Raw genomic sequence first — 12,562 nt, 5'->3', positions numbered from 1 at the left:
AAAATCAAATGGACATTCTAGAACTGAACAATATACCATCTGAAGTTAAGAACTCATTTGATTCATTTGATGTATTTAACAGTAGACGAGACTCAGCATAAAACAGAATCTGTAAACGTGAAGACAATCAATGAAAAATATCCAAACTTAAGCACAGAAAAGAGAATTGGGAAAAAACAGAATAGAGCAAAAGAGGCATAGGCATGCAGGACTAAGTTAAAAAAAAGCTACCATATTTATGATCGGAGTCCCAGAGGGACAAGAGAGAATTAGGTAGAAGCAGAATTTGAAAATGACCAAGAATTTTCTAAAACAGATGAAAAATATCAATCAACAGATTCAGTAAGCCCAGGGAATCAAGCAGGATTGAAAAAAAATAAATCAGCCTCTATTCAAAAGTTGGCAGGGAAATATCCTAAGTAGACAGCCAGGTTTTATTCAGGACAGGTAGGTGGAGTTCAGAAGAGGTTAAATATACATAGAAATCTGTGATGAAAGATGATGTATTCCAAAACTTGCAGAAGATGGGTTTTAGAAGAGTGCTAGGCATGGAAAATCGGGTTAGGCGAATAGATGTACAGGGATATGAGACACAATGGGATTCAGCCTGAGAGTCTCTTAGGGGAAGCAGGTAACCAGGTTAAGGTGGGTGTGTGAGGCTCTCTTGCGCCTGCTGGTAACGTGGTAGCAGAGGTGAGTGAAGGACTCCTCAGAAGAATATCGTCTTAGGCAATGGGGAGCCCTTCTAAGGGCCTCTTTTCTCTAGGGGCAAAACAGTATGGTAGGCTGCTGAGGAAGAGGTGCTCTCATCCAGAGGAGGCACCAGGGATGCCTCTTGCAGCCATGTAGTTGTTATGGCAAGTGGAGAGCAAGGCAAGGAGAGGTTACTACTTCCCTGATGTTCCCTAACCCTCAACTTGAGTCCAGTTGTGCTACCTGCTCCATGGCCAACTTGGACTGAGTCATCACTCAGAATGGCTTTATCCTGAATCTTAAATAGCCCTCTGTATCTGCAGGTTCTTCATTCATGGATTCAACCAAATGTGGATCCAAAATGTTTGGGAAAAAATTCCATTGTTTCAAAAAGCAAAACTTGAGTTCACTATGTGCAGGCAACTATTTACATAGCATTTACATTGGATTAGGTACTATAAGTGATCTAGAGATGATTTATTGAGGTGATTTATACAGTGGGATGTATGCAAATACTAAGCCATTTTATATAAGGTCCTTGAGCATGCACAGATTTTAATATCCATGGCGGGTCCTGGAACCAACCCTGAGGATACTGAGGGACAACTGTATTAGGTCCTTTGAGGAGGCTCTTTCTCCCCAGGATAGTTTCACCCCTCCAGGCCTACTTGCATTGATATGATAGTACAAAAATGGTTTCAAAGAGGGAAAATTGATGATCCACAGATTTTTCAGGTTCTCCCCTTGGAAACTAAGTCCATTTCCTTTTTATAAGTTTGGAATTTTACACTATGAAGTCATGTGTTAATATATCTGACCAAGAAAAAGTTCTAATAAAACAAAAAGATGAAGATACTGAGAGAGAACTATACAAACATTCCACTTTCTGACCCCCATCTCCTATTTTCTAGCTCCCTCACTCAATTACTCCCTCTACCCCTCTTCATTCACCTCTTACAAACTTCTCCTTTCTACCCACATATCAGTATTATGTCTTGTTCTCATTTCCCACCCAGCCCTTAGAGTCCTTGGCCCATCACTTCAGGCACTCTCAAAAGCTTAGCTCCCTCACCATTGCCCTTCCATTATATATGTCTGGCAAACTCCTATCCTGGATGAAGTCAACTCTTCTTTGTGTACCTGCATCTGATTTACTGAGTGCTGCTTGAGAAAATCATATAACTGAGAAGATGAGTACCATGCTTTCTACACATTTTCAAATATAATTGTACAGAGGTAAAACATGAATGAAACTCATCATAAAAAAATTAAAACAATACAGACGTATATGGAGTAAAAGATGAGAGTTCGCTCCTAAAACCATTCCCCAAAACATTGCTGTTAAGTTTGCCATATGTTCTATGCATGTATTATTGTCTTAAATATAGATATATATATGCATGTACATATATATACATATAAACACACATATATACACATATACATACATATATGAAATCAGATAGGTAGCTAGATTGTAGTAGACATTTTGTTAAGCAATTTGCATTTTTTTCTTTTCTTTTTAAAATTTAATATGTCACGGAGAGCCCTTCTTCTCAAAAGGTACAGGTATATTTTATTCTACATAATATCCCGTTCCCTTACTTACACTTAGGTAATAACCATTTTCACTATGCAACAATGTTATAATGAATATACTTGTACATCCTTCTGGTTACATGTGCAAATATGTCTCTAAAGTGGATCCTCAGAAGTGGAAATGCTTGGTCAAAGGGTATTCATATTTAACATTTTAATACATATTTCTAAATTACCATCCAAAAAGGAGGAGCTATACCGAATTGCCCTCCCACCTGCGTAGGAGAGTTACTACCCCAAGCTGGGCTCTCAACACCGCCTGGCTTTCCTTCTCTTTCCTTCCCTAGACTTCTAACTCTCTCTCCTTCTCCGCATAACTTTACTCAAAACCTTTTCTGCACCCTCCATCCCCACGCAAACATACTCATTCTTGGCAAATATTTCACGTAATATTAGCAGAGAAAATGGAAGTCACCAGAAGAGAACTTTCTTGGCTTCCTATCTCCAAACCTACAAAACCTATCCACCCCTTGTCCTCCTTCCCTCCTGTCACAAGGCGGGTGGGGAAGGGCAGTCCTTCCTCCCGTGTTTAAGTCCTGGTTGTGCGGTCCTTCCCTTCACAAAGGGCTAACTACCTACCATCTAAAGGTCTCAGCTTCCACTCCTCAGCCAACTTAAATCTATTTTCTGCCTTCATCGCTCTACCGAAAACCCAAACTCACCTTGGGTCAAATCCACTACACCTTTTCAGTTCCTTATCTTAGGTCACACTATTGCCCACTCTCTTCATAAAGCCACACTCTCCTGCTTTTCCTTCTCTGTCTCCACAGCACTTTATTCTCACTCCTCTAGTCTTCAGGCTCCTCTTGTCCAAAACTTAAAAGTTGGAGTTTGGGGTTTCTGTTCTGAGGCCCTTTGTTCTTTCTCTCTGGGAGATGTCACCCATTCCCCCCTTTCAGCCACTGTCACCCCTCCGTCTTCAACTCTCTGATCTGTATGTTCAGCCCAGACCGCCGACCTGCCCAAATCTGACTTCATCCTTTCCTTTTCGCTCCTCTGAACCTCCACTCCCTCTCTCCACCAAACCCCAGTCCCTCCTCTGGGAAATCTCTTCCAATTCCTTTCTCTTCTAACTCCGGCGCCACTTGTCTCCAGTACCTCGCAGACCTGAGGAATGTAGTTCTCCTTGAAGTAGTTCCTCAGCCTGGGGCTGGCAAGGCGCAGCGAGGCCATGACCAGAGGCACTACTGAAACTCCGCGCTTCCCGCCTGCTCTTCACGCCCCGCGCAGCAGGAGCCGCGCCTGGCTAGGGGCTAGCGCGTCTCGGCGTTGCCCCGGCAACCACGCTGCGTAGAGGGGAGGGGCTAGGCGCTGCGTTGCCCCGAGCGCCCACCCTGGGGCCGCGGACTGCCGGGAGGGAGGTGAACCTCGGGCCGGGGCGGGAACCCGCCTCCGGGCGGCGGGGGCGGCCCCTGGTGTGTGCTCTTGGGGCGTTTAGTCCTTGCAGCTCTTCACCGAGTCTCGCTGTCCTTCACCCGCGCCCCGCCCAGACTCGAGGAAGCCGCTGGGACGCGTCCGGGCCGACAGGGCGGTTTCCGAGAGGCGGAGCTCAGTCGCCCATTTCCTTTCTCCGTCGGCTACAACCCGGACGGCGACAGCACCCTCTGGCTTCGGACCCTCCTGCGCCAGGCCCAGCGCTGCGCGTGGCCCCAGCGGCAGCATGGGCGGCGCCCGGGATGTGGGCTGGGTGGCGGCGGGCCTGGTCCTAGCGGCCGGCGCCTGCTACTGCTTCTACAGGCTGACGCGGGGCCGGCGGCGAGGCGGCCCCGGGCTACGGCTGCGCCCCTCGCGGTCCGCAGGTGAGGCCACGGGGTGCCTGGCAGGTGGGCGGGGACTGGGGCTGTGGCTTTCCCAGAGTGGGGGTTGAAGACGCCACAGGTGCTCGTGGCTTTCCAGTGCTGGGAGTAAATAAGGAGCCCAGCCAGGGAGGGAGGCTGATGAGAAGGGCAAAGTCGGGAAGCCCAGGTGCAAAAGACGGATCTTCCACTTGATTGGGTGAGTGTACGGTTCAGAGCTGGTTCCCTGCCTCCATTTCTTTGTTCAGAATTCCGGGATGAAAAATTGCCCAGACTTTCTTGTCTGAGCCTGGCGTCACAGCGGAGGACTGTTTCTCAAAAGCGTGTTGATTGCCTCTCAACCTTAAAGCTTGCTCCCGGCCTTTGTGTTACCAGGGGGATTCTGGAGCGATAGATGAAATTCTGCGTGCAGTTAGCCTGGAAGAAGGGACGCCAGAGGGGCAGTTCTGAGGGGAGGTGCTTTGAAGTCGCCGTGGTCTATATATATATATATGCAAAGTATGCGAGAGATCGTGGAGATACAGATATAGCTGTGTATATCAAATTAGAACAGTTGTCTGCATGGAGGACACCCTCCTGGCGGACAAGTGCATGATTAGGTTTCGGTCCAAAAATTGATTGCTGCATTCAGGATTCTAACAACTTGTTGAATGTTCTAGGGGGTATTTCAGGTCATGGAAGCTGTTACAGAAATAATTAAAAATAAAATCTCCTGCCAACCAAGAAATTCCTCTCTACAAATGTAGGAAAGAACTAAATAGCTTTATTAGAGAATAAGCATTAAACCAGATTGCTGCGCCCATCACGGGCAATCTGCTAATGGGATTGCAAAGACAGAAAGAATTCTCACCCCTTTATGTATCCAGCCAGATATAACCTATAACCTATTTCATATTAAGTACATGCCCTCAAGATAAACAGTAATTTGTCCTTAAGAGAACTTGACAGAACCATTTGCTACACATAGTTCATTCTAAATTCACAGGTAGTTGGGGTGGTATTTGTGTTAGCTAATAGCCGTTATGTAGAAGAAAAATAAGACTTCTCAGTATCTATGATAACCGCGTAGTTACAACACAGAGCCAAGAACCGAGCTCTGACTCACACAGAGACAAGGAGATGGGGACTCCATCTTCCTTGATGTTTACACTTCAGATGACACCAAAGCCGCTAAGAAAGATTTTCTTGGGTTGTAAACCGGCAAGAGGCTTACTTAGCTTTTAAAAAGATGTATATTTATATCAAAGGGACAGACAAAGGATTTACAATTACTAGTTTGCTCAAGGAAATGTTCTCAGAAAAGGGAGTGGGTGAGAGGTTTCTTTCCCTTTTGGCACAAGGGGGAAAAAATTCATTTTAAAAAAGATTTGGACTTACCCTTACTTCCAAAGCCTACTTTGTTGTCTTTGTGTCAGAGATATTTCTGTATAAATAATCAGGTGACCCGAACTCAGATACCTTCTCACTTATACTTACTCAACACGATGAACACTGACAAAGTCTTACTACCCGCCCCCCCAAAATCACCATTACCTTGGCCAGGCAGCTTGCAAAATAAGTTGCTCACAACCCCTTCCTGAAGCTACGCTTTTTTCTTTGAAGAAGACTCGAGAAATACCCATTTTGTCAGCATCACCCTTACGTTTTGGAGGGTGATCTTTTTTTTTTTTAATTGAGATAAACACTGTATTAGTTGTAGGTGTACAACATAATGGTTTGACATTTGTATGTATTGCAAAATGATCACCATAGTAAGTTTAGTTGACATCCATCACCACAAATTTTCTTGTGATGAGAACTTTTAAGGTCTACTCTCTTAGCAACTTTCAAGTGTACAATACAGTATGGTTAACTGTAGTCACCAAGCTGTACTTTACACTCCTAGTACTCATTGCCCTTATAACTGGAAGCTTGTACCCTTTGACCCAGATCTTCCCATTTCCTTCAGCCCCCAGCCCCTGGCAACCACCATGACACTCTCTGTTTCTATGAGTTGAGTTTTTTAGATTCCACATAAAAGTGAGATCATTGTGTATTTGTCTTTCATTGTCTGACTTATTTCTCTGGACATCATGCCCTCAGGATCCATCCATGTTGTCACAAATGGCAGGATTTCCTTCTTTTTTATGGCTGAATAACATTCCATTGTATGTATGTGTGAGTGTGAGTGTGTGTGTGTGTGTATCACGTTTTATTTATACATTCATCCGTCGATTGACACTTAGGTTGTTTCCATGTCTTGGCTATTGTAAATAGTGCTGCAGTGAACATGGCGGTGCAAATATCCTTTCAAGGTGGTGATTTCATGGAATCACGAAGTGGAATTGCTAGATCATGTGATAGTTCTATTTTTTTAGAATTTTTTTTAAAGTTTTTTTTGATGTGGACCATTTTTAAAGTCTTTATTGAATTTGTTACAATATTGCTTCTGTTTTATGTTTTGGTTTTTTGGCCACAAGGCCTGTGGGATCTTAGCTCCCTGACCAGGGATTGAACCTGCACCCCCTGCATTGGAAGGCGAAGTCTTAATCACTAGACAGCCGGGAAGTTCCTGGTAGTTCTGTTTTTAATTTTTTGAGGAACCTCCATATTTTCCATAGTGGTTGGAAATTTACATCCCCACCAACAGTGCACAAGGGTTCCCTTTCCTCTACATCCTAACCAACACTTGTTATCTATTGTCTTTTTGAGGATAGACATTCTAACAGGTGTGAGGTGATAGCTAATTGTGGTTTTGGTTTGCATTTCCCTGAAGATTAGTGATGTTGAGCCCCTTTTCATGTACTTGTTGGCCATTTGAATGTCTTTGGGGAAAGGTCCATTCAGAGCCTCTGCCCATTTTATAATTAGATTGTTTCTTTTTTTTTTTCCTATTGAGTTGCTTGAGTTTTTTAATATATTTTAGATAGTAACCATTTATCAGATATATGATTTACAAATATTTTCTCCCATTTCATGGGTTGCCTTTTTATTTTGTTGATGGCTTCCTTTGCTGTACAGAAGATTTTTTTTTTTTTTTTAATTTTTATTTATTTATTTATTTATTTCTGGCTGTGTTGGGTCTTTGTTTCTGTGTGAGGGCTTTCTCCAGTTGCGGCAAGCGGGGGCCACTCTTCATCGCGGTGCGCGAGCCTCACACAATCGCGGCCTCTCCTGTTGGCGAGCACAGGCTCCAGACGCGCAGGCCCAGTAATTGTGGCTCACGGGCCCAGCTGCTCCGCGGCATGTGGGATCTTCCCAGACCAGGGCTCGATCCCGTGTCCCCTGCATTGGCAGGCAGATTCTCAACCACTGTGCCACCAGGGAAGCCCCCAGAAGATTTTTTGATGTAGCTCCACTTGTTTATTTTGCTTTTGTTGCTTTTGCTTTTGGTCAAATCCAAAAAATCATGTCAAGACCCATGTCAAGGAGCTTACCATCTATTTTTTTTTAGGAGTTTTAGGTTTCAGGTCTTTTTTTTTTTTTTTTTTTTTTAAAGAATTTATTATTTATTTATTTATTGGCTGCTTTTGGGTCTTCGTTGCTGCACGTGGGCTTTTCTCTAGTTGCGGCAAGTGGGGGCTACTCTTTGTTGTCGTGCGTGGGCTTCTCACTGCGGTGACTTCTCATTGCGGAGCATGGGCTCTAGGCGCAGGGGCTTCAGTAGTTGTGGCTCGCGGGCTCTAGAGCACAGGCTCACTAGTTGTGGCACACGGGCTTAGTTGCTCCGCAGCATGTGGGATCTTCCCAGACCAGGGCTCGAACCCGTGTCCCCTGCACTGGCAGTCAGATTCTTAACCACTGAGCCACCAGGGAAGCCCCTAGGTTTCAGGTCTTATATTTAAGACTTTAATCCTTTATGAGTTGATTTTTGTGTATTGTGTGAGATAGTGGTTCGGTTTCATTCTTTTTTGTGTGTGAATTTTATTTCATTTTTTATACAGCAGGTTCTTATTAGTTACCTATTTTATACATATTAGTGTATATATGTCAATCCTAATCTCCCAGTTCATCCCACCACCACCACCACCACCCACTGCTTTCCCCCCCTTGGTGTCCATACGTTTCTTCTCTACATTTGTGTCTTTATTTCTGCCTTGCAGACTGGTTCATCTGTAGAAAAATGGTACAGATGAACTGGTTTGATTCTTTGGCATGTAGCTGTCCAGTTTTTCCAACACCATTTATTGATTAGACTCTTCTTTCCCCATTGTATAGTCCTGGTTCCTTTGTCATAAATTAATTGATCATATATGTGTGGGTTTATTTCTGGGCTCTCTGTTCTATTCCACACATCTATGTGTCTGTTTTTGTGCCGATACCATACTGTTTTGATTACTATAATATAGTTTGAAATCAGGAAGCATGTGAGTTTCTGTTGTGGATTTTTGGTTTGCAGTTACCATCCTTGAGGTTTTGATATAGCAGTATATCTATATATATAAACAAGATAGTTTTGATAGTTTTGAGTTGCTGGTCTCTTAATCTCAAATACATTTCCAGTATCCTGCATTTCTACTCTCCTCACAATTGATGGTTTTGATATTATATTTGTGTGTGGATGATTTCCTAACTTTACTGTATGTTTGCCTTTACCAGTGAGCTTTACCCATTCATAATTTTCTTGTTTTTAGTTTTGGGCTTTTCTTTTTTGCCTAGAGAAGTTCCTTTAGCATTTGTTGTAAAGCTGGTTTGGTGATGCTGAATTCCCTTAACTTTTGCTTGTCTGTAAAGCTTTTTGATTTCTCTGTCAAATCCGAACGAGAGCCTTGCTGGGTAGAGTATTCTTGGTTGTAGGTTTTTCCTTTCATCACTTTAAATATGTCCTGCCACTCCCTTCTGGCCTGCAGAGTTTCTGCTGAAAAATCAGCTGATAACCTTATGGGGATTCCCTTGTATGTTATTTATTGCTTTTCTCTTACTGCTCTTCATGTTTTCTCTTTGTCTTTAATTTTTTTTTTAATGTCTGAAACATTTATATTAACATATTTTCATACATATTTCCATACAAATACAAATATAACATTTTTAGAAATTTCATGTAATGTCTGAAACATTTATATTAACATATTTCCATACAAATAACCCAATGAAAGTTTAGTATTAGTTGTTTTGTTTGTTTGTTTTTTTATACTGCAGGTTCTTATTAGGCATCAATTTTATACACATCAGTGTATACATGTCAATCCCAATCGCCCAATTCAGCACACCACCATCCCCACCCCACCGCAGTTTTCCCCCCTTGGTGTCCATATGTCCATTCTCTACATCTGTGTCTCAACTTCTGCCCTGCAAACCGGCTCATCTGTACCATTTTTCTACGTTCCACATACATGCATTAATATACAATATTTGTTTTTCTCTTTCTGACTTACTTCACTCTGTATGACAGTCTCTAGATCCATCCACTTCTCAACAAATGACTCAATTTCGTTCCTTTTTATGGCTGAGTAATATTCCATTGTATATATGTACCACAACTTCTTTATCCATTCGTCCGTTGATGGGCATTTAGGTTGCTTCCATGACCTGGCTATTGTAAATAGTGCTGCAATGAACATTCGGGTGCATGTTTCTTTTTGAATTACGGTTTTCTCTGGATATATGCCCAGTAGTGGGATTGCTGGGTCATATGGTAATTCTATTTTTAGTTTTTTAGGGAACCTCCATATTGTTCTCCATAGTGGCTGTATCAATTTACATTCCCACCAGCAGTGCAAGAGGGTTCCCTTTTCTCCACACCCTCTCCAGCATTTGTTGTTTGTAGATTTTCTGATGATGCCCATTCTAACAGGAGTGAGGTGATACCTCATTGTAGTTTTGATTTGCATTTCTCTAATAATTAGTGATGTTGAGCATCTTTTCATGTGCTTCGTGGCCGTCTGTATGTCTTCTTTGGAGAAATGTCTATTTAGGTCTTCTGCCCATTTTTGGATTGGGGTGTTTGTTTCTTTAATATTGAGCTGAATGAGCTGTTTATATATTTTGGAGATTAATCCTTTGTCCGTTGATTCGTTTGCAAATAGTTTCTCCCATTCTGAGGGTTGTCTTTTCGTCTTGTTTATGGTTTCCTTTGCTGTGCAAAAGCTTTGAAGTTTCATTAGGTCCCATTTGTTTATTTTTGTTTTTATTTCCATTACTCTAGGAGGTGGATCAAAAAAGATCTTGCTGTGATTTATGTCAAAGAGTGTTCTTCTTATGTTTTCCTCTAAGAGTTTTATAGTGACCAGTCTTATATTTAGGTCTCTAATCCATTTTGAGTTTTTTTTTGTGTATGGTGTTAGGGAGTATTCTAATTTCATTCTTTTACATGTAGCTGTCCAGTTTTCCCAGCACCACTTATTGAAGAGACTGTCTTTTCTCCATTGTATATCTTTGCCTCCTTTGTCATAGATTAGTTGACCATAGGTGCGTGGGTTAATCTCTGGGCTTTCTATCTCGTTCCATTGATCTATGTTTCTGTTTTTGTGCCAGTACCATATTGTCTTGATTACTGTAGCTTTGTAGTAGAGTCTGAAGTCAGGGAGTCTGATTCCTCCAGCTCTGTTTTTTTCCCTCAAGACTGCTTTGGCTATTCGGGGTCTTTTGTGTCTCCATACAAACTTTAAGATGATTTGTTCTAGCTCTGTAAAAAATGCCATTGGTAATTTGATAGGGATTGCATTGAATCTGTAGATTGCTTTGGGTAGTATACTCATTTTCACAATGTTGATTCTTCCAATCCAAGAACATGGTATATCTCTCCATCTGTTGGTATCATCTTTAATTTCTTTCATCAGTGTCTTATAGTTTTCTGCATACAGGTCTTTTGTCTCCCTAGGTAGGTTTATTCCTAGGTATTTTATTCTTTTTGTTGCAATGGTAAATGGGAGTGTTTCCATAATTTCTCTTTCAGATTTTTCATCATTAGTGTATAGGAATGCAAGAGATTTCTGTGCATCAATTTTGTATCCTGCAACTTTACCATATTCATTAATTAGCTCTAGCAGTTTTCTGGTGGCAGTTTTAGGATTCTCTATGTATAGTATCATGTCATCCGCAAACAGTGACAGTTTTACTTCTTCTTTTCCAATTTGTATTCCTTTTATTTCTTTTTCTTCTCTGATTGCCGTGGCTAGGACTTCCAGAACTATGTTGAATAATAGTGGTGAGAGTGGACATCCTTGTCTTGTTCCTGATCTTAGAGGAAATGCTTTCAGTTTTTCACCATTGAGAATGATGTTTGCTGTGGGTTTGTCATATATGGCCTTTATTATGTTGAGGTAGGTTCCCTCTATGCCCACTTTCTGGAGAGTTTTTATCATAAATGGGTGTTGAATTTTGTCAAAAGCTTTTTCTGCATCTATTGAGATGATCATATGGTTTTTATTTTTCAATTTGTTAATATGGTGTATCACATTGATTGATTTGCGTATATTGAAGAATCCTTGCATCCCTGGGATAAATCCCACTTGATTGTGGTGTATGATCCTTTTAATGTGTTGTTGGATTCTGTTTTGCTAGTATTTTGTTGAGGATTTCTGCATCTATATTCATCAGTGATATTGGTCTGTAATTTTCTTTTTTTGTAGTGTCTTTGTCTGGTTTTGGTATCAGGGTGATGGTGGCCTCATAGAATGAGTTTGGGAGTGTTCCTTCCTCTGCAATTTTTTGGAAGAGTTTGAGGATAGGTGTTAGCTCTTCTCTAAATGTTTGATAGAATTCACCTGTGAAGCCATCTGGTCCTGGACTTTTGTTTGTTGGAAGATTTTTAATCACAGTTTCAATTTCATTACTTGTGATTGGTCTGTTCATATTTTCTGTTTCTTCCTGGTTCAGTCTTGGAAGGTTATACCTTTCTAAAAATTTGTCCATTTCTTCCAGGTTGTCCATTTTATTGGCATAAAGTTGCTTGTAGTAGTCTCTTAGGATGCTTTGTATTTCTGCGGTGTCTGTTGTAACTTCTCCTTTTTCATTTCTGATTTTATTGATTTGAGTCCTCTCCCTCTTTTTCTTGATGAGTCTGGCTAATGGCTTATCAATTTTGTTTATCTTCTCAAAGAACCAGCTTTTAGTTTTATTGATCTTTGCTATTGTTTTCTTTGTTTCTATTTCATTTATTTCTGCTCTGATCTTTATGATTTCTTTCCTTCTGCTAACTTTGGGTTTTGTTTGTTCTTCTTTCTCTAGTTTCTTTAGGTGTAAGGTTAGATTGTTTACTTGAGATTTTTCTTGTTTCTTTAGGTAGGCTTGTATAGCTATAAACTTCCCTCTTAGAACTGCTTTCGCTGCATCCCATAGGTTTTGGGTCGTCGTGTTTTCATTGTCATTTGTCTCTAGGTATTTTTTGATTTCCTCTTTGATTTCTTCAGTGATCTCTTGGTTATTTAGTAACGTATTGTTTAGCCTCCATGTGTTTGTCTTTTTTACGTTTTTTGCCCTGTAATTCATTTCTAATCTCATAGCGTTGTGGTCAGAAAAGATGCTTGATATGATTTCAATTTTCTTAAATTTAC

General features: G+C 41.3%; 2 protein-coding genes across 6 annotated transcripts in view; one reads left to right on the top strand and one right to left on the bottom strand.

The window, feature by feature from the left end:
• Positions 1-3,479, bottom strand: part of FBXL13 (F-box and leucine rich repeat protein 13) — a 192,116-nt gene extending 188,637 nt beyond the window's left edge. Inside the window, exon 1 of the mRNA XM_082399421.1 lies at positions 3,391-3,479. Coding sequence (XP_082255547.1) covers positions 3,391-3,465 — 75 coding nt within the window. The 5' untranslated portion in view covers positions 3,466-3,479. The remainder of the gene's footprint in view (positions 1-3,390) is intronic.
• A 158-nt stretch (positions 3,480-3,637) lies between these two features.
• Positions 3,638-12,562, top strand: part of ARMC10 (armadillo repeat containing 10) — a 49,129-nt gene continuing 40,204 nt past the window's right edge. Inside the window, exon 1 of one of the 5 annotated variants that reach the window (XM_082399412.1) lies at positions 3,638-4,091. In XM_082399412.1, the coding sequence (XP_082255538.1) occupies positions 3,953-4,091 (139 nt within the window). In that variant the 5' untranslated portion in view covers positions 3,638-3,952. The remainder of the gene's footprint in view (positions 4,092-12,562) is intronic. The other 4 variants (XM_082399408.1, XM_082399409.1, XM_082399411.1 and 1 more) reach the window with 4 other exon arrangements.

The sequence above is a fragment of the Balaenoptera borealis genome (assembly GCF_965194805.1).
Source record: "Balaenoptera borealis genome assembly, chromosome: 7".
NCBI classification, from domain to species: domain Eukaryota; kingdom Metazoa; phylum Chordata; class Mammalia; order Artiodactyla; family Balaenopteridae; genus Balaenoptera; species Balaenoptera borealis.
The sequence above is the reverse complement of the archived record's forward strand: the minus strand, read 5'-3'. Positions and strand labels throughout refer to the sequence as shown.